Source organism: Salvia miltiorrhiza, chromosome 6 (assembly GCF_028751815.1).
Source record: "Salvia miltiorrhiza cultivar Shanhuang (shh) chromosome 6, IMPLAD_Smil_shh, whole genome shotgun sequence".
Lineage (NCBI taxonomy): Eukaryota > Viridiplantae > Streptophyta > Magnoliopsida > Lamiales > Lamiaceae > Salvia > Salvia miltiorrhiza.
The window spans coordinates 21,497,490-21,517,913 of NC_080392.1; the positions used below are offsets into that span (position 1 = coordinate 21,497,490).

At 39.6% G+C, this 20,424-nt stretch overlaps 3 protein-coding genes across 4 annotated transcripts; 2 read left to right on the plus strand and 1 right to left on the minus strand.

The window, feature by feature from the left end:
- The first annotated feature begins 1,182 nt into the window (after nt 1-1,182).
- Nucleotides 1,183-3,963, plus strand: LOC130987474 (small ribosomal subunit biogenesis GTPase RsgA 1, mitochondrial). Of its 2 annotated transcripts, XM_057911007.1 has the most exons (5): nt 1,183-2,076; nt 2,497-2,718; nt 2,821-3,015; nt 3,101-3,294; nt 3,566-3,963. In XM_057911007.1, the coding sequence occupies exons 1-5, from the start codon at nt 1,435-1,437 to the stop codon at nt 3,750-3,752; spliced, it is 1,440 nt and encodes a 479-aa protein (XP_057766990.1). In that variant the 5' UTR covers nt 1,183-1,434; the 3' UTR covers nt 3,753-3,963. The 2 variants fall into 2 exon arrangements, with proteins under 2 accessions (XP_057766990.1, XP_057766991.1); XM_057911008.1 differs by lacking the exon at nt 2,497-2,718 and having other exon boundaries at nt 1,227-2,076.
- Nucleotides 3,964-7,484: 3,521 nt separating this feature from the next.
- LOC130987475 (protein WVD2-like 7) lies at nt 7,485-10,445 on the plus strand. Its single transcript, XM_057911010.1, has 9 exons — nt 7,485-7,795; nt 7,978-8,514; nt 8,601-8,969; nt 9,069-9,133; nt 9,225-9,296; nt 9,489-9,591; nt 9,686-9,745; nt 9,852-9,962; nt 10,051-10,445. Exons 1-9 carry the CDS (start codon nt 7,727-7,729, stop codon nt 10,270-10,272), a joined length of 1,608 nt encoding a protein of 535 aa, XP_057766993.1. The 5' UTR covers nt 7,485-7,726; the 3' UTR covers nt 10,273-10,445.
- Nucleotides 10,446-14,607: 4,162 nt separating this feature from the next.
- On the minus strand, nt 14,608-14,970 carry LOC130990639 (uncharacterized). The gene has a single exon (XM_057914864.1). It carries the CDS (start codon nt 14,968-14,970, stop codon nt 14,608-14,610), a length of 363 nt encoding a protein of 120 aa, XP_057770847.1.
- Between the last annotated feature and the right edge of the window lie 5,454 nt (nt 14,971-20,424).

Below are 20,424 nucleotides of genomic sequence, written 5' to 3' on the forward strand. Positions count from 1 at the left end.
GACCCATCCGGCGGTCGCCGGCCCATGCACAAAAACCCTTCATAACGCGGCGATCGCCGCGTCTTTTCCAACGTTCCAGAAGTCCCGGCGACCTAGGCGGCGGTCGCCGGTTAGGTCGCCGGAAATCCTTCTTTGGGCGGTGGTCAACGGTGTTTGACCGCCGAGTTCTGACTGCTGCGCGCGATGTTTTTGTTTCGACCATAACGTTCTCGTACGAACTCGGATTTGCAATCTGTTTACGCTCACGAACTCCTATCGAGACGATCTACAACTTGTATTTCAGCACAGTTTTCCAAATTCGAACTCAATAAACCTGCAATTTCCTTCAAAGTTCGAGTAAGAATCGTGTTTCACAAGATAAAGCAAATTAAGCACAAAACAACTATCAAACACTCAATTTCCTATAAAATTGACATCATATGAATAATAAAAACCATGGAAACATGAGTGTTATCAATAGCAACCGTGCATTTCTGCAACGGTGTGAAGCCGGGTCTCCCTGAAGCATCCTCTCGTTGTTGGAAGTATGGATCTGACTGCATCTCGTCGACGATGGCAAAAATAAAGGACGACGCATACGAAATCGGTGCCGGAAAATAGCATCGGTGTAGACCGGATTTTATGCAAAATAATCCTCGTACAATCGTAAAGCTCCGGCTTCACGATCCCGACGAATGTACGCTTTCTTGGTCGGCCTTCTTCGAGGGCGTGGTTGAGCCGGCTCCGGTTCACCAATAGCTTCAACAATTTGATAAAATTGTTGGAGTTGGTCGAATTTTTGGATGTGTTCCTCGTCGGCGCCACTTGATGTAGATGAAGACATTTTTGTAGAGAGAATTTGAAGGAGATGAAGATTAATTTTTGAAGTGATTTGAGAGTGAATGAGAGGGATTATATATAGATAATCAAAATTAAAAAAAAATAAAAAAAACTTCGATTTTAGTCGTTGCAAAGCAACGGTCCAAAATCTGATACCCCTTTAAATATTTTAAACGGTCGATTTTTTTTTTTTTTTTACACGAGCTTTCCGCCAACGTCCCGGATCTGCAGCTCGACCCCGCTTCGACGCAGCGCGGGTCTCCAGCGCCCGGGTCTCGCCTCCAGCCGGATCAACCCCTCCCTTCGACCTTGCCATTGGAGGTGCTCTTAAGTATCACACGAGCCGATCTCAAAGCAAACTCAAGCTCGAGTTCGATAAATAGACGACGAGTCGGCAATAAAATAGAGGTTCGAATCGGGCTCAAAACCGGAGTTCGAGTTTACTGGCATTCGCTCGGCTCGTTTAGCGTATAATGATAATAATAATTGCTGTTTTGCCGGAAAATTCCAGAAGTTGAATTATTCGATAATCCGTTTTCTCCACTCTCACAGTCTCGAGTTCTCTCTCTCTCCATATTCATCTTCAAAATTCTCTGTTTTCTTCATGCATCCGCCATGACCATCGCATCAATTTCAGTTCTCCGCCAGAAGCTACCGCCATTCCTCTCCACGGCGTTCATCCACCAGCAGCGCTTCATCTCCGCCGTTCAAAACCCTATCAATGCCAGAAAGCAGCAGCAGCAGAAGCAGCATCAACCGAACAAAAACGTGCTCAGAGCTCGAGAGACCTTCAAAAAGCAGTTCTCCTCCCTGGCGCCGCTCCTCTCCCCCGACGAGAAGCCGCCACTGACGGATAATCAGGCGATCGGCACGGTCGTTTCGTCGCAGGCTAATTTCATGCGCGTGGTCGTGAATTCAGCGTCGCAGTCGGAGGATTGGGGAAGTTTGGGGATGGAGCTGCTATGCGTGGTGAAGGAAGTGCTGAAGAAGATAAAGAGGCGGGTTTTGGTTGGGGATAGGGTTCTGGTAGGGGCGATTGATTGGGTGGATAAAGGAGGCCGGATTGAGAATGTATTTGAGCGGAAGAGCGAGATTTTGGATCCACCGGTGGCGAATGTGGATCATTTGCTCGTGCTTTTCTCAATTGAGCAGCCGACAATCGAGCCGTTTACTCTTACTAGGTTCCTTGTGGAGGCTGAATCAACTGGAATTCCGCTCACTCTTGCGCTGAACAAAGTAGAGCTCGCTGAGGAAGGGGTATGGAATTGCAACTTCAATTCTTAGTTGCTTGTTATGCACCTAGTTAACTGTGAATTCATTTCTTTCGGTTTGTTTGGTAAAATCTTTGAGTGAAGCTGCAGTTTTAGCTTTTAGTTGCGTATTGTCTTCTTAGTTGACTTTGAATTCATATTTGGTAGAGTTTTCGTTTTAGGGGTTGATTTGGGCTTTTATTTGATTGGATTAGGCGTTGCTTTAGCAGGTGTGGTTTTGAATATAACTCAAGTACGTTTGTTCTTTTAGCACGTCAGAGTGCACGACGAATGGGTTGCACATTTGTGAATATACTTGGCTTCTTGTTCCACATCTTAACTCAAATGTGAATTTTGTTCTTATTGCTATCATATATGTATATTTATGGTTGTGTTATTGACTTGCGCTTATAACTGGCTTCTGAAGACTCTGAAGGAATGGAAGTCTCGGCTTCGTCATTGGGGCTATGAACCAGTGTTTTGTAGTGTTGATACCAAACAAGGCCTTGATACCCTGCAATTTATTTTGAGAGAGCAGACCTCTGTAATTGTCGGTCCTAGTGGTGTTGGTAAATCAAGTTTGATCAATGCTTTAAGGGGCAATAGAAGTGTTCTTGGGGCTGTTGAAGATGATAATTGGTTTGAACCTGTACGTTTGCCTTTTGTTGTTTCTAGATTAGTTTTTGGCTATTATACATCACTCGATATTTGATGATTTCTGAATGCCTCCTTCAATAAATGAATTGTTCAGACTCTAGGCAGCAAATGGTTTGAAGAGCAGCGTGTTGGAGAAGTGTCAACAAGGAGTGGGAGAGGAAAACACACTACTCGAAATGTGTCACTCCTTCCATTATCTGGAGGAGGATATCTTGCGGATACCCCTGGCTTTAATCAGCCTAGTTTGATGAAAGTAACAAAGCAGTCCCTTGCACAATATTTCCCGGAGGTTCAGCTACTGATGCTTTCTCTAGATTTCCGTAATTTTAGAAGCTATTGGGAAACTGAGCTGAATTGAGTGATTTGTTTCCCAGATTCGGAAAATGCTGGAACAGGATGTGACTGGGAAGTGTTCTTTCAGTGATTGCTTGCATATTGGCGAACCTGGGTGTCTAGTCAAAGGAGACTGGGAAAGATTCTCGTACTATGTTCAACTGCTCGATGAGATTAAGGTTAGAGAGGAGTTTCAGCTCAGGACATTTGGAACTAAAAGAGAGAGTGGTGTGAGGTATGTTCATTTTAGATTATTATCTCACATCAATGCATATCTTCACGTTATTGAAGAAGTCTTATTGAGTTTCAGATTGGTACTAATTGAGATTGAATAAATTTTTTGTCTAACTTCTATGTACCTTTTCTCCATGCCAAAGCTTTTAATTGATATCTGATACATGGCTTATGAAACCTATATGTTTCCCCCTTCTTGGTGTTGGATGGTTATGTGTATACCTGCATTGCTTCAAAAAATCTCATCGTATCTGCGATGGGATTTGGTTTAGGCTCAAGGTTGGAGGATTGGGTGTGAAGCAAGCTGAACCAAGATTAGAACCCAAGAAACACAGGAGGCAATCACGTAAGACAGTAAACCAGTCCATACTAGACGAGTTAGATGATGATGACGACGACAACGAAACACTGGATAGTGAAAATCCCATTCTGAGGGCAATGAAAGATGAAAATAAATGAGGCAACTCAGGTATTACAGAATAGCTATACAATAGCTATACGTTGTAAATAGACTTCCACTTTCCTGAGCAAGGTGGCTCAAGCAGTCAAGTGAATGAGATTAGTAGTGTTCATAGTGATAAGGCTTCACGACTCATCTTTTTGTATCTCGAAGAAGGATACCTTTCATTTTCTTTTTGGTATATATCGAATTAGAAGATGATTTCTATTATCAGAACCTATCACCTGGCCACCGTAGGCAAGCACAACATGCTCACCATTAATGTGGAGAATTAACATATTTTACTCTAATTAAAATTATCTTACTCTAATTAAGATTGCTACATCAGCGGTGAACACATTATATTTGTCCACGGTGGCTAGGTGATCGTTTATGTTTCTATTATTACTTTGTGAATTATCCTACCTGCCTTGGAGCATCTCTAACGGGGCTTGGCGAGTGGGCGCGTGCCTAGCTCGCGCTAGCTCCATACCGTTGCCCCCAGTGCGTACTCGTCGCACAAATCCGCACCCGGCTAGGGTGAAAGAGAGAATGATGTGTTCATGCACCGCCCAATAGGATAATTGCATAAAACAGAAAAAAATAAAAATAAATAAATAAATTGAAAAGACTGGGCAACGGTAGAAATGGCAGAATTGTTTTTTTTTTTTTTTTTGTGTAGCTGTTGCAATGGCACTCTTTCTTTCTCTTTCTATTCTTTTTCTTTTCTTTTTAATACATTTTTCTTTTATAAATACAATAATTCTCCATTTCAATTTTCACACTAATTTCTTTTTTCTTCTTCATCTTCTTTATTCTATTTCAATTTATCTTTTTTTCATTTTATTGTGTTAGAAAAAATAGAGGATAATTGAGAAAATTGGTGGAGTAATCACCCCCAAAATCTGCTCTCATCTCGGAGTAATCCAAATTTATCTTCCTCTAATTTTTTTACTAATGTGGTGTTAAATTTTAATTTAAATGCTATTTATGTTGTTTAATTTAATTAAAAAATACATTAAAATTAAAGATAAAAAAATTAAGAGCCTAGATGTAGAGAGCTGCACCATCGTGGAGAAGGAGCTCAGAAATGGTAGGGACTATTTAAAATCCTCTTGAGGGGCTCAGGATTGGAGATGCTCTTAGTTAGTTGGAGATGATGTTTCATCTTTTGTTCGAGATTGTCGCCACATATATTTTATGTATAGTTATGGAATTATTGCTATTCGTTTTCATGTATAGTTATGGAATTTCTAAAATGCATATGACGTATTGGCGACAATCCAACAATTGAAATAGAAGATAAATTAGTATTTTTTCGTTCACGATAAATGTGGTGTGAATGAGAGGGCATGAGTTTTAAAAAAATATTGAAATATGTGTATAAAATAGAGAACGAGACCCATTAAAATTGATTTGTTAGTAATTAATAAATTGTTTGTGAGTTTATTTTTATTTTTTTAAATATTATGTGTTAATTAGGGAAATAGTATCATTTAGAATAGAGGGTCTCGCTTGACTTAATAGCATGGTTGATGCCTGAGGCCGAACATCTCATGTTCGAGTTTATCATCATTGTGATTTTTCAATATGTCTGTTATTTTTTTTTTCGAAAATAGAGTTAATTATAGTTTTTGAGAGGTTTATCTCCTGTTTGTTTTTCAGGGGTTATGTGTTTTGTGTCCTAAGCAAGTGCCTACTTAATGCATTGCTAGCTAGCTTTCATCGTTGGTGGAGTTGCTTGAGCATATGAGTCGATTCGTGTATAAGTCCTCTGTAACTCATCTTTAGGTAGTAGAAAATTTCTCCTATGGGTGGCCCCTAGACATAAGTGTGATTACACCAAACTGGGTAACCAAGTTGTGTGTGTGTCTGCTGTTTTCATTATTGTTTTTTGTATAATCGTTTTTGTGTTAGCAGCATCACTGCAAGTTCTCAATCGTCTATTATTCACATATTATCGCAATGTGGGTTTGATTTTTTTTTTCAATTTTAGTACTTTAAAAGTTGTTATTAAAATCATAAATTTTACAAATAAAGGAAAAATTATTGATTTTTATATAATTAAATTTGTAAAATTAATAATTTCAATAACAATTTATAAGATATTAGAATTAAAATAAATCGATAAAAAAATGATAGTGTTGATATGCTCACAATAGATACGCAGTGTATCATTGCACTACGTACGTATGTATGTGTGCTGCTGCAAGCTTAAAGGTTAATAAGTCATCTACTATAGCATCTGTGAAACCGTTTGTAATTCAGTATTTTGAAAGCAAATAAGTTTGATTTTAAAATTACTTATTAACATAACATTGGGTATACAACGTTTATGTGAAGGCATACACAAATATGTGTATGCAATTTTCCTAGAATGTATCATAAAATATACCCACAAATTAGGTTTATGGCGATGTAGCAACTAGAGGTAGTTCAAAGCATCGCATCCTAATACTTCAACTTCAACTTCAACAAACAACTCTTTTCTTTTGAGGGAAACTTCAACAAACAACTCTTCTTCACCAATTTTTATACCCTTTTTTCACAAGCAAAAACATCATATTTTTGTCCCATGTTTTAACCAACTCGGCCTTAATCAGTTTTTACTTCACTTAAAAAATAAATAAAAAATCGACATGTACGTTACGATAAGAAATGCCAACTTCTATTTTTATTTTTTCTAAGAAAAAAAATGATTTTGACATTTAGTCAACCCCTAATCTTTAAAGTATGAGATCTCGTGTACTTCTAAATTAAACTTGAATTTCAAATTTGTTTGCTCGAGTGAGTAACCGTTACCATTTCATTATTAATCGGTAAAAGTTAGTTAAGAAAAAGAATCTTGTCTTCTATGAAGTAATTAAGTTGTCCATAGCTATATATATAACACATACGTCATTTCTCACTTGACCAAGTGTTATGATTCTAACTATATCAACTAATTATTGTGCATTACTCAAGAAATAAATTGAATCAAAACCCTCATGATAACAAACCGTTAAATGGACTAGTTTAAAAATATAAATAATTAATTCAATGCCATTTATTTTTCTAGTTTTAACTAATTTTACTTATCATCATATATAAAATAACCAACACCATGATATTTTATTTTATTTTAGAATAATGTCATCGTTTTGAAGAGGTGGTGCTTGTTTTTTAAAGGGGGAAAAAAACTGAAGCAAAGTCAGCAGTCACAATATTTTTAAATCATCTAGGATAATTATTGGTCCAACAATAAGACCATAAATTTTGCATATTGAGTTACTCTATTAACTTATCTAAACATATGAAAAATACCAATCAATACATTATTACGAGCTAATTATAAAATTTCATCAAATCTTCATATGGTACATGTTTTTAAATTTAAATCTAGATTTCAGCTCAATCTACTCTTGGTTCCATTTGGAATAACTCAACTATAATTGATATTTTCTCAAAATCTTAAATTCAAATTTTCACAAACAATATTTTGGATCTATCATGCTTAAATTTTGGATCGCGACTCAATCCGCAGGCAAAGTGGCGACTGGTTTTGTGGTGTGGTGTGTATATGTGTGAGAGAGAAAGAGAAACAAAAAAGAAAAACATCACATTATCCAAAATTTATTAAATAAATTATTGGAACATAATTTGCGATTAAAGAAAAGAAATCGAACGTTGAAAATATTCTTGAAAAAGGAATGGGGCCCACCACGAAAAAAGAATTAAAAAGTGGGTTTTGAGCAGACTTCGACTCTCGTCTACGCCTACGCATGGCCCCACCTTTTTGCGTCCCAACGTCTCTGCTTTTCTCGTTTGAATTTCAAATCTCTTCTTACTTACTCGCTGCCATTAAACAAGAACAAAACTTTCATACCTCTCACCTCAAACTAACATTCTATTATATTAAAATAATGATAATCATATTCTTTCATCATTCCTGCTTTCCATTTTTAGTTTAATGTCGTTTTGATCTCTTCTATCCTCTGCAAAAAAAAAAAAAACAATGGGAGATTCTGCTTGTCTCTTGCATGGCTTCTCTTATGCTTCTGCTGTACCAAATGAATCCAAACAGGTACCATATATTAAAAAAATTTAATCTTTTTTTCTTTTTCTTCATTTATTTTGGTTTTCTTGAACTTAGGCTTTGTAGTGGTAAGTAAATCAAGAATTTATTTTCATGTGTGCAGTTTTGATTTCTCAGCTCTTACATTTTGTTTGATTTGATTGTAAAGAAATTGAGATTGAAAAATGCAGGGGAATCACATGCACGCTTTAGGGGAATCCATCTCATTTGGAAGGTTCACAGCAGATTCCTTGTCTTGGGAGAGATGGTCCACATTCCCTCACAAGAAATACGTGGAGGAGGCCGAGAGGTACGCGCGCCCAGGCTCCGTCGCGCAGAAGAAGGCCTTCTTCGAGGCTCACTACAAGCGGATTGCTGCTCAAAGGGCTGCTGCAGCAGCTCTGCTCGAGCAAGAAAATGCTGCCAACGCTCAAAATGAAGGACTTGTTGCTGTCAATGATGATGATGATGCTGATCATGAGGTGGGGAAACCGGACTTTGTCGATTTGGGAAGTGGGAATTTCAAGAATCGTGATGTGAAGCGAGGTGATGGAGGGAGGATTAGCAATGGGGAGAGAGAGAGAGAGAATGGTGTGGTGATTGGAATTGAAGTATCAAATGTGAAGAGGAGTCATTCAGTTAAAAGGAGTAATCTTGAAAATGGTGCTGCAGTTTCTGCTGCTTCAGAGAGTAGTGAGACTTCACAGATAGAGAAGCCATTGCTGAAGGTGGTTTTGCTAATTGCTATCTCTATTTTGTCTTCACTTTCAATGTTTGGACATTTTGTGTCTGAAATTCTTGATCCCTTTTGCAGCACAAATCTGTTGATAGTGAGGAGGTCTCATCAGGGATGAGCAAGAGAAGGACTGGCCTTTCTTCAATGAAGGCGTCGGCTCATCACAAAACGCGCAGAATCCCATCCACACCTGCAAAGCCCATCATGACTCCACAGCTCAACAGAGAGAGCAATGCCAATCACAGCACGAGGAGGCCTAATGTGGACGCGTTGGAAGGGAAAAGATCGTCTCCAAAGTCACTGCGTGCCTTGCTGAGCTTGGGTTCTTTCAGGGAGTCTGATAGAGACTTGGCTTCCAAGAACAAGAGGGCCGAGAGCTCGGGCCTTGCACGAAGCTCCTCTAGAACGCCTAACGATTGCTCGACTCCTTTCAAGACTCCTGCTCCGGTGATTCCTTGTGGCACTCAATCTAATATATTGGTGCTTTTTGTTACAGTAAAGAATTGAGTAGTGATGCTAATCCTCATTTCTCATTTCTCATTGCAGGCTTCTACTAAGAGTGGTGTGCCTTCATATCCTGCAGCAGCCACCCCTCAATCTGAGAATAGAAGGTAACTAATTCAACTTGTTTCCGAATATTTCATGCATCGAATAATGCTGTTCAACGACAATGAATTCGCCTCGTTTATAAAAAATGCACAGGATGAAAACACCAGAACCCTCAGCCTCAGGAAGGAAAACAGCTGGTCCTAAATGGCACATCTTGTCTGCAGTGTAAGTCCAAGTTTTTAACTAAAGCTGTCGCGTTTTTCATTGATTGGGAACAAATCATACTGAGATTAGGACGATAGTCGTGTATGAGCATGATGATTAGACCTTAAATCTTTATGATCAATGCAAGAATGTGAAACAATGGCTGTGGCTTGGGTTAATACTTAATAGCAATACTTGGGTTGATGTTATCAGCTGCTCGAAGTCGTTGTCAGCCTACAGGAATAAACTACAGTCACCAACTGTATCCACTCCCTTCATGCTGAGAACAGAAGAAAGAGCTGCAAAGAGAAAACAGGCAAGAAATGATGCTTGAGGACTTCCTGCCTATCTTTTTCTTGGATTTATAGCTTCTCGTCTTGCTGAAACATAATTTTTTACGAAAAAATCAGAAACTCGAGGAGAAATTCAATGCAACGGAGGTGCAGAAGACGCAGCAGAAGACATTAAAGGTTTAAATATTGGAAGCCAACAACAACTTTCATGTTCTCTCTTCTTCTGATTGTAGTATCAGTTGTTTCTGTGCTAAATGATCAAATGGATTGATTTTCTTTGCAGGAGAAAGCAGGAAATGAGTTTAGAAAACTAAGCTGTAGCCTCTGCTTCAAAGCTCGACCCTTGCCCGACTTCTACAAGGAAAGAGAAGCCCCAAATAATCAGACGAAAAAGGTACAGAAATGGATTGCAGTCTTGTGGTTTTACCAGATTTAGTCGCGTGTATCCTCTAATGGTTGTTTTTGTTTTCTACATCGTGCAGCCTCCGGCAGCAGCACAACCACAGACAGCCGTATTAGGAAGAAGCGTTTCAAACAAGAAGCAGGGCACTATCTCAATGCCGCCGCCGCCGCCGCCTCCAAGAATCTTAGCCAAGACCAGGAATTTATCAAAGAAGAAAGTTGTGAACCAAAGCAAATTTCACAGTACATCACTATCTGAAAGAATGGCACATGAAAATGCTTCTCCGAATATCCAGCAGTGATCAGTGGATGTGCATAAAATTCTTTTTCATCTTCAAATTCAATTCGTCATTGTTTAATGTGCGAGATGTAATCTTCTTTTATATATATACATGCCTCTCTATATGTGTGTGTGTGTGTGTTCTGATGTTTAGAATTCAACCACAAGAAAATGAATTTCGTTATCTGTCTTTCAGTGTGGTATAGAATGATTTGTAGGTGTCTGAAATTTCTTGAAAATGGAATCTATGTCAAATACATGCAGCAGAAGATAGTAAAAAAGGTAACAAAATTTTCTCAAACTCAGTAGTCAATCAGCCAATCTACAATTGTACAGTAGTCATAACAGATTACAGAACCACCAATCATGACTAACCAACTTACACACTCACCTCGAATATATCTATAGATCAAACAATTGCTACAAAATCTCCATCAATTATTTTATCTATACTCTGTTTAAAACAATCTACATTGACATAACTAAAGACTAATTTTCATAATTCCGCATTTCATAAAAAACGCAGTATCAAGTTTGCCATACTAAAACATAGCGACTTCGGCTACCAGGCCCGAAAATCTCGGCGCTCGCGGAGTAGGTCTACACGATTCTACGGCTGGGCACAATTTTCTTGTTTCGACCATATCTTCCTTATCCGAAATTCGATTTGCAATTCATTGGGGCCCACGAATTCGTATCGAGATGATATACAATTTCATTTTGATCATTCTTCCTAATTCAATTTCAATATTTCTGCAGATTTCACCAAAATACGAGCAAATATCATATTTAGAAGATAAAACAATTCAAGCACAAAACAACTATCAAACATTCAATTCCCTACAAAATTAACATCATAAGTACATATTAAAAAATGAGTGTTATCATTAGTACAAAACTTAAGGCTTTGAAGAGCTCTCTAAAGGAGTGGAATAGGGAGTCTTTTGGGAATATTGATCATGGAATCCATTTGTTGAAGGAGGAGCTGAATAAACTGGATATTATTGACGATACTTTTGGTCTTGAAGAGAGCGAGATCATCCGGAGAAACGAGATTAGAGCAAACCTGTTTATTCAAACAAAGCTGAAGATTAGCCTTCTTCGCCAGAAAGCTAAGGTGAACTGGATCCAGGAAGGAGACTTCAATTCAAGCTTTTATCACAAGTACATTGCTAGAAGAAGAAAAAAGAATGAAATCTCCGGGATGTTCTTCGATGACAGATGGATTGAGGAGCCGTCAGTTATCAAAGGCAGAATTAAGCAGCATTTCGAAAGGTTTTTTAAGAGCGCTAAGCGGGTTCTCCCTGTCTTGCCTACTGACTTCGCGACTCGAACGCTTTCAAGGGAAGACAAGCTTCAGTTAATCAGGCCATTCACAAGCGAAGAAATTAAACAAGCAATATGGAGTTGTGATGGGAATAAAAGCCCTGGTCCTGACGGGTTCAATTTTTCCTTCTGGAGGTCGTCATGGGAGATTATTAAGGAAGATCTCTTGCAAGTTCTTAAGGAATTCCACGGCAATGGAAAAATTCCTAGAGGGGGAAATTCATCCTTCATTGTCCTCATTCCAAAGAAGGAAGAAGCGTGCTCCTTAGACGACTTCAGACCGATCTCCCTCATCAGCAGTCTCTACAAGGTCATTGCAAAGATCCTCGCGAACAGGCTTAGGGTGGTTATGGATTCTATTATCTCCGACAATCAGAGTGCGTTCATTGGGGGGAGATACATTCTGGATAGCGTTGTGGTTCTTAATGAAGTGATTGCTGAGGCTAGGAGGAAAGGAGTGGAAAGAATTATTTTCAAAATCGACTTCGCCAAGGCATTTGATTCAGTAGAATGGGATTATCTTGACTGCATGATGGATCGAATGAATTTCGACCCGCTGTGGAGAAGATGGATTAAAGGCTGCATCTCTTCGGCTTCGACGAATGTGCTGGTTAACGGCTCCCCTTCGGGAGAGTTCAGCTTGGAGAGAGGGCTTCGGCAAGGTGATCCGCTGTCCCCGTTTCTTTTTCTTATTGCCGCCGAAGGCCTCCACTCGCTTATCACAAGAGCGGTTGAAAGAAATCTGATTCAGCCGGCGCTCATTGGAAAAGAAAAGCTGAAGATTTCGCATCTTCAATATGCCGACGACACCATCTTTATCTTGGGGGACGACGAGAGAAACGCTGAGGCGGCTTCATTCATTTTGCAGCTTTTTCAACAAATTTCTAGATTGGCAGTCAACTTCGACAAAAGCAAACTGATGGGAATTGGTATTGACGATTGTAAGATGGAGAGGATGGCAACTGTTCTGGGATGCAAAGTGGGATCCTTTCCTTTTGTGTATTTGGGCATTAAAGTGGGCAGCAGATGTAATCAAACCGTGGAGTGGAACTTTGTTGTGGAGAAGGTTAAAAAGAAGATTGATAGGTGGAAATCTCTGAAGCTTTCTCTTGCTGGGCGAATTACGTTGGTGAAAGCGGTGCTGCAGTCCATTCCCATCTACCAGCTCTCTTTCTCCTTCATTCCAAAAAACACTGTGAGATCACTCAACTCTCTCTTTTGCAATTTTCTTTGGGGGGGAAAGGCGTCCTCTGGTTCTATTGCTTGGGTAAAATGGCGCGACTTGTGCCTTCCTAAAAATAGAGGCGGGCTCGGGTTCCGGAACATTGATTGGTTGAATACTGCTTTAGTTGTTAAATGGGTGTGGAGATATTTGATTGGGGAAGGTAGGCTGTGGGCTAGCGTGGTGAAGTCTGTGTATGGGGAAGTTGAGTGGGGGGCTCATGGTCTTTCCTGTTCGGGGATTGGTAGGAATGTTGGGGGGTGGTGGCCTAAAATTGTTTCTGCAGGAGGTGGGTCTAACGCATCTTGGTTTTTTGATAAATTGCATCGCAAACTTGGTGAGGGGAGGGGGACCAAGTTTTGGAGTCATATTTGGGTTGGGTCGCAACCTCTTAAATTGATTTATCCTAGGCTCTTTCACCTTTGCGCCAATAAGGAGTTACTTGTGAGTGAGGCGGGTCGTTGGAACAACGAGAGGTGGTCTTGGGAAATTCCCTGGAGGCGAGAGCTCCTTGAGAGAGAATTGGAAGTGGTCAATGAGTTTTTTAACTTTATCGCTAATGGTGTTCCGAGTACAGGGAAGCCTGACGGTTGGATTTGGAGTGTTGCTAAAGATGGATGCTTCTCTACGAAGTCGGCGTACGAAGCCATCAGAAATCAAAGGACCGGGGGACATGCTGAGCTTCCAAACTCTGACGCTTTGACGAGAGTGTGGGGTCTGGCGGTTCCCCACAAAGCAATGGTGCTGACTTGGAGATTGCTCAAAAATCGATTACCAACTTGCGACAACTTGAAGAGAAGAATGGTGTTGACAGATGAAGGTGAATGTGGCTGTAATGGATGCTTGCAACAACTTGAGACTGCTCACCATGCATTTCTTCAGTGTCCTAAGACAACTAAAGTGTGGGATGGCATCTTGGAGTGGCTGGGGATTAATTTTGTTCCTCCTCAAGGGGTTGCTGATCACTTTGCTCAATTCTCACATCTTGGTGTTAACAAACGCTCAGAAAACTTCCTCACGGCATTATGGAGCTGCACCTGCTGGTTGATCTGGAAATGGCGTAATGAAAGCCGGTGGGAAGGCAAGACTTGGGAGATCCTGAAAGCGATCATGGAAATAAAGGCAAGGATGTGGAGCTGGAACAAAATCTTTAAAATTATTGAGGTTGATGTGAGCTTGGCTTGTTGGATGAACTGTAAGCTTTCTTGTTGGCTGATGTAAACGTTTTTCGGTACCCCTGGTACCTTTCTTTTTTGCTATAATATATCTCTTTTCCTATCAAAAAAAAAAAAAAAAAATTAGTACAAACTTATCAAATATCAAATCCTTAGAATGAGAACAAATTACCAGCTCCTCTTTATTTTGTTCCACAACATTGGAATTGTAAATAGATCTTGAAAGTCAACGGCTGTAGTAATATGTGTTTACAACTAGTACACAAAAACAATTAACAACTGGTACTTCCAATCTATCAACTACATATCAAAATCATAAACAACATTTTGAAATTGTTACAAAAAGATAATCTCCATATAGTACTTCCAATTCATAATACAACTCAACCACCATTACAAAAGATATGCTATCAACCACAGCCCACCGCAGTAGAACAACAACTCAATTCCCATAGCCAACTAGTTAAAACTCTACATAACAATGAACAAGGTATTGGTAGAAAAACGAGTTAAAATCAATAGAATTAATTTGGTTAAATCAAATTTGTTCAAATCAAGTACCAACTTCATCTCCATCCTCTAATTGCCAATCAAATCCCACATGACTCTCATATTAACAACATTCTGTTTTGCTTCATGCATTTTCACAGTTGAATTTGTATTCTTGATCATCAGCTTCATAATAACGATCACTATCCAAATAGTCCAAAATGTCGGTTGCTGAAAAGCCAGACAATTTTAGAGTAGGCTTCGTATACACCGCTCTCCAACTCATCGCTCTATAATCCGATACTACGCCGGAAGAAGACCTCAGCCTTTTAGGCTTGTCTTTGGATTTGAAACAGTTGGTGGTGGTGGGCTTGCTTGGGAGTTTGGGGGTTGGGGCTGAGCTGAGGCGATTGAGAAAGCGCGACCTATGCTGCGTATTCCACATAGCTGAGATAATGGGATAGCTCTTCGCCATGCCATGTTGGACTTGCCCACCCCCTCTCTTCATTGTTGTTCTCATCAATTTCAATTGGGTGGTGATGAGGTGAGATGAGATGAGGGCTTGTTTATATACTCGTTTTTTTTCTAAAATAACTTGGGGAGCAAGGGCTAAGAAGTCAAAGTCAACTATTATATACTATACGTGCACACCAAGTGGAGCACATAGCTAGAGATAATATTATCTTGTTATTGGATCTACAAATTACGCAACTATACACAACACAATTGTGGTTCAAACGTACAAAGCTTCAGGATATACTCCTTCCCTCCATTAAAATAAATTATTTTTATCAAGCGCGTTTATAAAAATTAATTTCTTTTTATTTTTTGAAATTTTTTATTATATAATAAACTCCTTATTTCACTCATAATACAATTAATTATTAAGTGGGACTCCTTCATTTATAATATAGTCAATTATTTTTATTAAAACTCGTGGCGTTCTCTTTTAAAATTATTTTTTGTGAATAGGAAGCGTATGAAAGTTAAATTTGAAACTAAGATTATTTTTTTTGAATGGAAAGTGTATGAAAGTTAAATTTGAACCAAGTTATAGGGGTTTAACAATTTTTTTATTATACAATGAACTCTATTTTTCACTCATAATACAATTAATTATAGGGTAATTGCCAGTAAATCCATAATGTTTACCTCGAATTGGTTGCTCCTAATTTAAAAACTCTATTTTTAAATATATAGCATTTCATTTTTGTCTCGAATTTGCCCGGTGACCAGTTTTTTCTTACGTCGGCATCGAAAATGACACGGTAGCATATTTATGACATGTGAAAAGAAAAAAAAATCCACCTCATCATCTTCCCCAACCTCCCCCACTCCCAAACTCTAATTTTTCATCCCCCCCACCGGCCGCCGATCGTGCCGGCCGCCGCTGCTCTCTCACCCCTCAACCCCTCCTGTCTCCCTCTTCTCCAACTAACACTCACACAATCACACAGAAATTCACAAACCCAAATTAATGCAGGCTGCGACTCAATCTGGGTATTCTCTGGCGGCGGCGATAAGAAGGTCTCGTTTATAACTGAAGAGACGTCAAAGGTCTTGTCGAGGTTGGGAGAGAGCACAACGAAGGCGGAGGACAAGCCCATTCCTAAATTCTGTTGAGCATGGCCGATTTGCAGAGATTGAAAACTCCACTACTGTCACGCTAGAACTCCCTAACCTCTGATCAATCGCCAATCCTAAACAAGCTCGGCACAATCACGTTGAATTTATTGAAGAGTTGCCTGCAACAAAATCAATTTGAGTGCTCGTGTGCAAGTTACGACGAGATGAGACATTGAAGCTAAGAAGGGGAATGTTTATTGAAAAGTAATGAAACCAATTAGAGATTCAGCCAAAAACTGCCATTCCAATCTGCTATCCCACTATTTATAGTAAACTAACATACTCACAACTAATTAACTTTTCAACACGTGTCCCTTCTAGAGACTTCTCTCACAGCTCATCTCTCATATCTCATTCGTGACAATTACCCCCCCCCCTTACACATGACTTGTCCCCAAGTCAAAGAGAAATGGATATTTCGCCTCAATTGTCTGAAAATCTTCCCACGTAGCCTCCTCTTCCGGTGCGTGTGCCCATTGAACTAGTACCTGAGCACTCGGGCTATTATTCTTTTTAACTAGCCATCGTGCTAAAATCTTGATTGGTTGTAGCATAATGGTACCCTCCTCATCGAACTCTGGCAGCGTAGAACTAACAGAGGTGTCACCATGCACGCTACGCTTCAGCAAACTCACGTGAAAAACTGGGCGGAGCTTAGATGTTGGTGGTAAGGCAAGCTCATAAGCGACCTTCCCCACACGCCGAATAATCTGGAACGGACCCGCGTATCGTGGACTAAGCTTCCAATCTTTGTGCGCCCGCAAAGACCTCTGCTTGTATGGTTTGAGTTTAAGGTAAACCCAATCCAAAACTTGGAACTCTCGATGTTGGCGTCGCTTGTCGGCAGCCACCTTCATTCGATCCTGTGCTTTCTGCAACAATCGTTTAAGTTGCTGTTGAATATCCATCTTTTCTTGTATAGTAGCCTCCATGCCCACCACCTGAGGATCAACATAAGATGCCAGCGCTAACGGGGTAGGTTTATACCCGTATAGAGCCTCAAATGGGGTCAGTGTAAGTGCTGAATGAAACGATGTATTATACCAAAATTCAGCAAGCGCCAACCAATTACACCACTTCCTAGGGGTATGACTACACATGCAACGCAGGTAGGTTTCAAGACATTGATTGACGCGTTCACTTTGGCCATCAGTTTGTGGATGGTATGCGGTGCTTAAATGATGTCTAACTCCAAGAAGAGTAAATAATTCTTTCCAAAAAAGGCTCGTAAAAATTTTATCTCTATCAGAAACTATACTAAGAGGCAAACCGTGCAGTTTGTAAACAGTATCAAGGAATGTGTGTGCAAGGCGTAAAGCAGAAAAATGATGCTTCAATGGTAAGAAATGAGAGTATTTGGTAAACCTGTCCACGATTACCCAAATGGTGTCATTGCCCTTTGGAGGTGGCAATCCTTCAATAAAATCCATTGTAATGTGTTGCCATGCTTGGTTTGGAATTGGCAAAGGCTGCAGAAGACCGGGAGTTCTAGCGTGTTCATGCTTACTGAGCTGACAAACATGGCAGCGTTGCACCCATTTCTGAACCTCACTGCGCATCTCTGGCCACAAAAAACAAGTGTGCAGTCTTTGATAGGTTGCATTAATTCCTGAATGACCACCATAGCTAGAACTATGCATGTAATCAATCACTTTCTGCCGCACACCATTACCACTTCCTACAAACAATTTCTCTTTATATCATAACGGTCCACCCACAAATCTATAGAAAGAAAGATTGTAAGGTGTGGTAGTGCATTCAGCTACAGCCTCCTTAGGGGTGAGCATCGGTTCGGTTCAGTGCGAAACCGAACCAAAAATCCAAAACCGAAAATCGAACCGATGGTTAAAATTAGAACCGAACCGCACCAATTGGGGGTGCCAAACCGAACCGAAACCGAACCGATGAAACCGTCGGTTTAGGTTCGGTTTACCGAACCAATGCAAAAAAAAATCTTTCTTTTTTTGAAAAAAAAAAACAATTAAAAACCTGTAAAATGATGTAAAAATATAAATATATAATTTATGAAAAACCAAATAATATATTATAAAATATATAAAATATAAATATATAATAAAATATTATAAAATATAAATATATAAACCAATTAAAAATTAGAAAATTGAATATATATTATAAAATATAAATATATAATAAAATATTAATATTTATCGGTTCGGTTCGGTTTAAAACCGAACCAAAAACTGAAAACCGAAACCGAACCGAAACTTATCGGTTTTTAATTTTTGGAACCGAACCGAAAACCGAACCAATAAATTCGGGATCGAACCGCACCAAAACGGTTCGGTTCGGTTCGGTTTCTGCTCACCCCTAAGCCTCCTCGGTTATGGGATCTCCCTCATAGCTCAGCATTAGCTCACTAATCCATACAGGTTGGCAAATAGAAATGGCCTGTAACTCAGCTGCTTGATCCCGTCGAGAAAGAGCATCTGCCACTCGATTGTCTATTCCTTTCTTGTATTCTATCGTATAATCAAAGCCCAACAACTTAGTTAAGTATTTATGTTGGACAGTGGTTGAAATCTTTTGTTCCAACAAATACTTAAGACTTTGATGGTCAGTCTTAATAATGAACTGTTTATGCAGCAAATATGACCTCCACTTCTCGGTTGCAAGTATAATGGCTAAGAATTCTTTCTCATATATAGACAAGCCTCGGTTTTTAGGAGCCAAAGACTTACTTAAGAATGCTATGGGATGGTGGTCTTGCATCAAAACAACACCTATCCCATTATAGCAAGCATCTGTTTCAAGCACAAATGGTAACTTAAAATTTGGTAGTGCCAACACTGGAGCTGTCACCATTGCTTTCTTTAAAGCATGAAATACCTCTTCTGCCTTCTCCCCCATATAAAGTTACCTTTCTTTGTAAGATCATTAAGAGGACGAGCTATGCTGCCATAATTTCTCACGAATTTCCTGTAATAACCGGTAAGCCCCAGAAATCCTCTTAAAGCTTTCAGATTTTTTGGTTTAGGCCAATCCACCATTGCTTGAATTTTCTAAGGATCAGCAGCAACCCCCTTGTCACTAATGATATGCCCCAAATACTCCACATGTGAAGTACCAAAAGAGCACTTGGATGCCTTAGCAAACAACTGTTGTTCTGCCATAACTTGAAAGACTTTCTCCAAGTCAAGTAAATGTTGTGCCATACTCTTGCTGAAGATGAGTATATCATCAAAAAATACAAGTACGAATTTACCCAAAAAAGGCCTGAATACCGTGTTCATGAGAGATTGAAACGTTGCTGGAGCATTTGTTAGCCCAAAAGGTATAACCTTGAACTCATATAATCCGCTAGAAGTGACAAAGGTTGTCTTGTGGATGTCTGCTGCACACATTCGGATCTGATGATAACCAGCTCTCAAATCCATCTTAGAAAATACAGCAGCCCCTCCAAGCTCATCCAATAGATCATCCACCAAAGGTATGGGAAAATTATCCTTTATAGTGCAAGAATTGAGCTTCCTGTAATCGACACAAAACCGCCAAGTTCCATCTTTCTTTTTAACCAACAAAACTGGGGAGGAAAAAAAACTTGTACTCGGTTGTATGATTCCAGTGTCGAGCATTTCTTGGACCAATTTCTCTATCTCCATATGTTGCAAATAGGGGTATCTGTATGGGTTCTGTTTAAATGGAATAGTGTTTGGCTTTAGGGGTATTTTGTGGTCGTGGTTTCTGTTTGGTGGGAGAGTGGTTGGTGTTTCAAATATGGGTAAGTATTTGAATATCAAGGGTTGAATTTCTAAAGCTGGTTTACTATCTTGTATTACCTTTTCAGCAGAAATCATGAAAAGGCACCCAAAGAGAGAACCCTGTCCCTTCCGTAAAGCTCGTTTGAATTTTTTTCCAGTTATCATCTTTAACGTCATCTCCTATTTCATTCCTTGCAGCAACATGTCCTTGCCCTCCCTAGTAAATTTGATGTTCTGCTCACCAAAATTAAAGGTAATTGGTCTAAGTTGTCGCAACAAATCCACTCCCACAACCATATCACACCCTCCCAGTCTCAATAATCTCATGGCTGAACTGAACTGACAAGCCCCCATTTCCCACTCGAGTTTTGGACATCGAGTGTTACACTCAATCCTTCCTCCATCAGCTACGGTGACTAATAGTGGATTAGTGTATTCTACTTCACATCCAATTCTTCTTGCAGCCATCTCATCAAGAAAGCTGTGAGTACTCCCTGTGTCAATCAGTATGGTGATAGAGTGTCTACCAACTTTTCCTTGCAACCTGATGGTGTCTGGAGCTAGTTGCCCAGCTAATGCATTGACAGAAATCTGGAAATCATCCTCATCTTCTT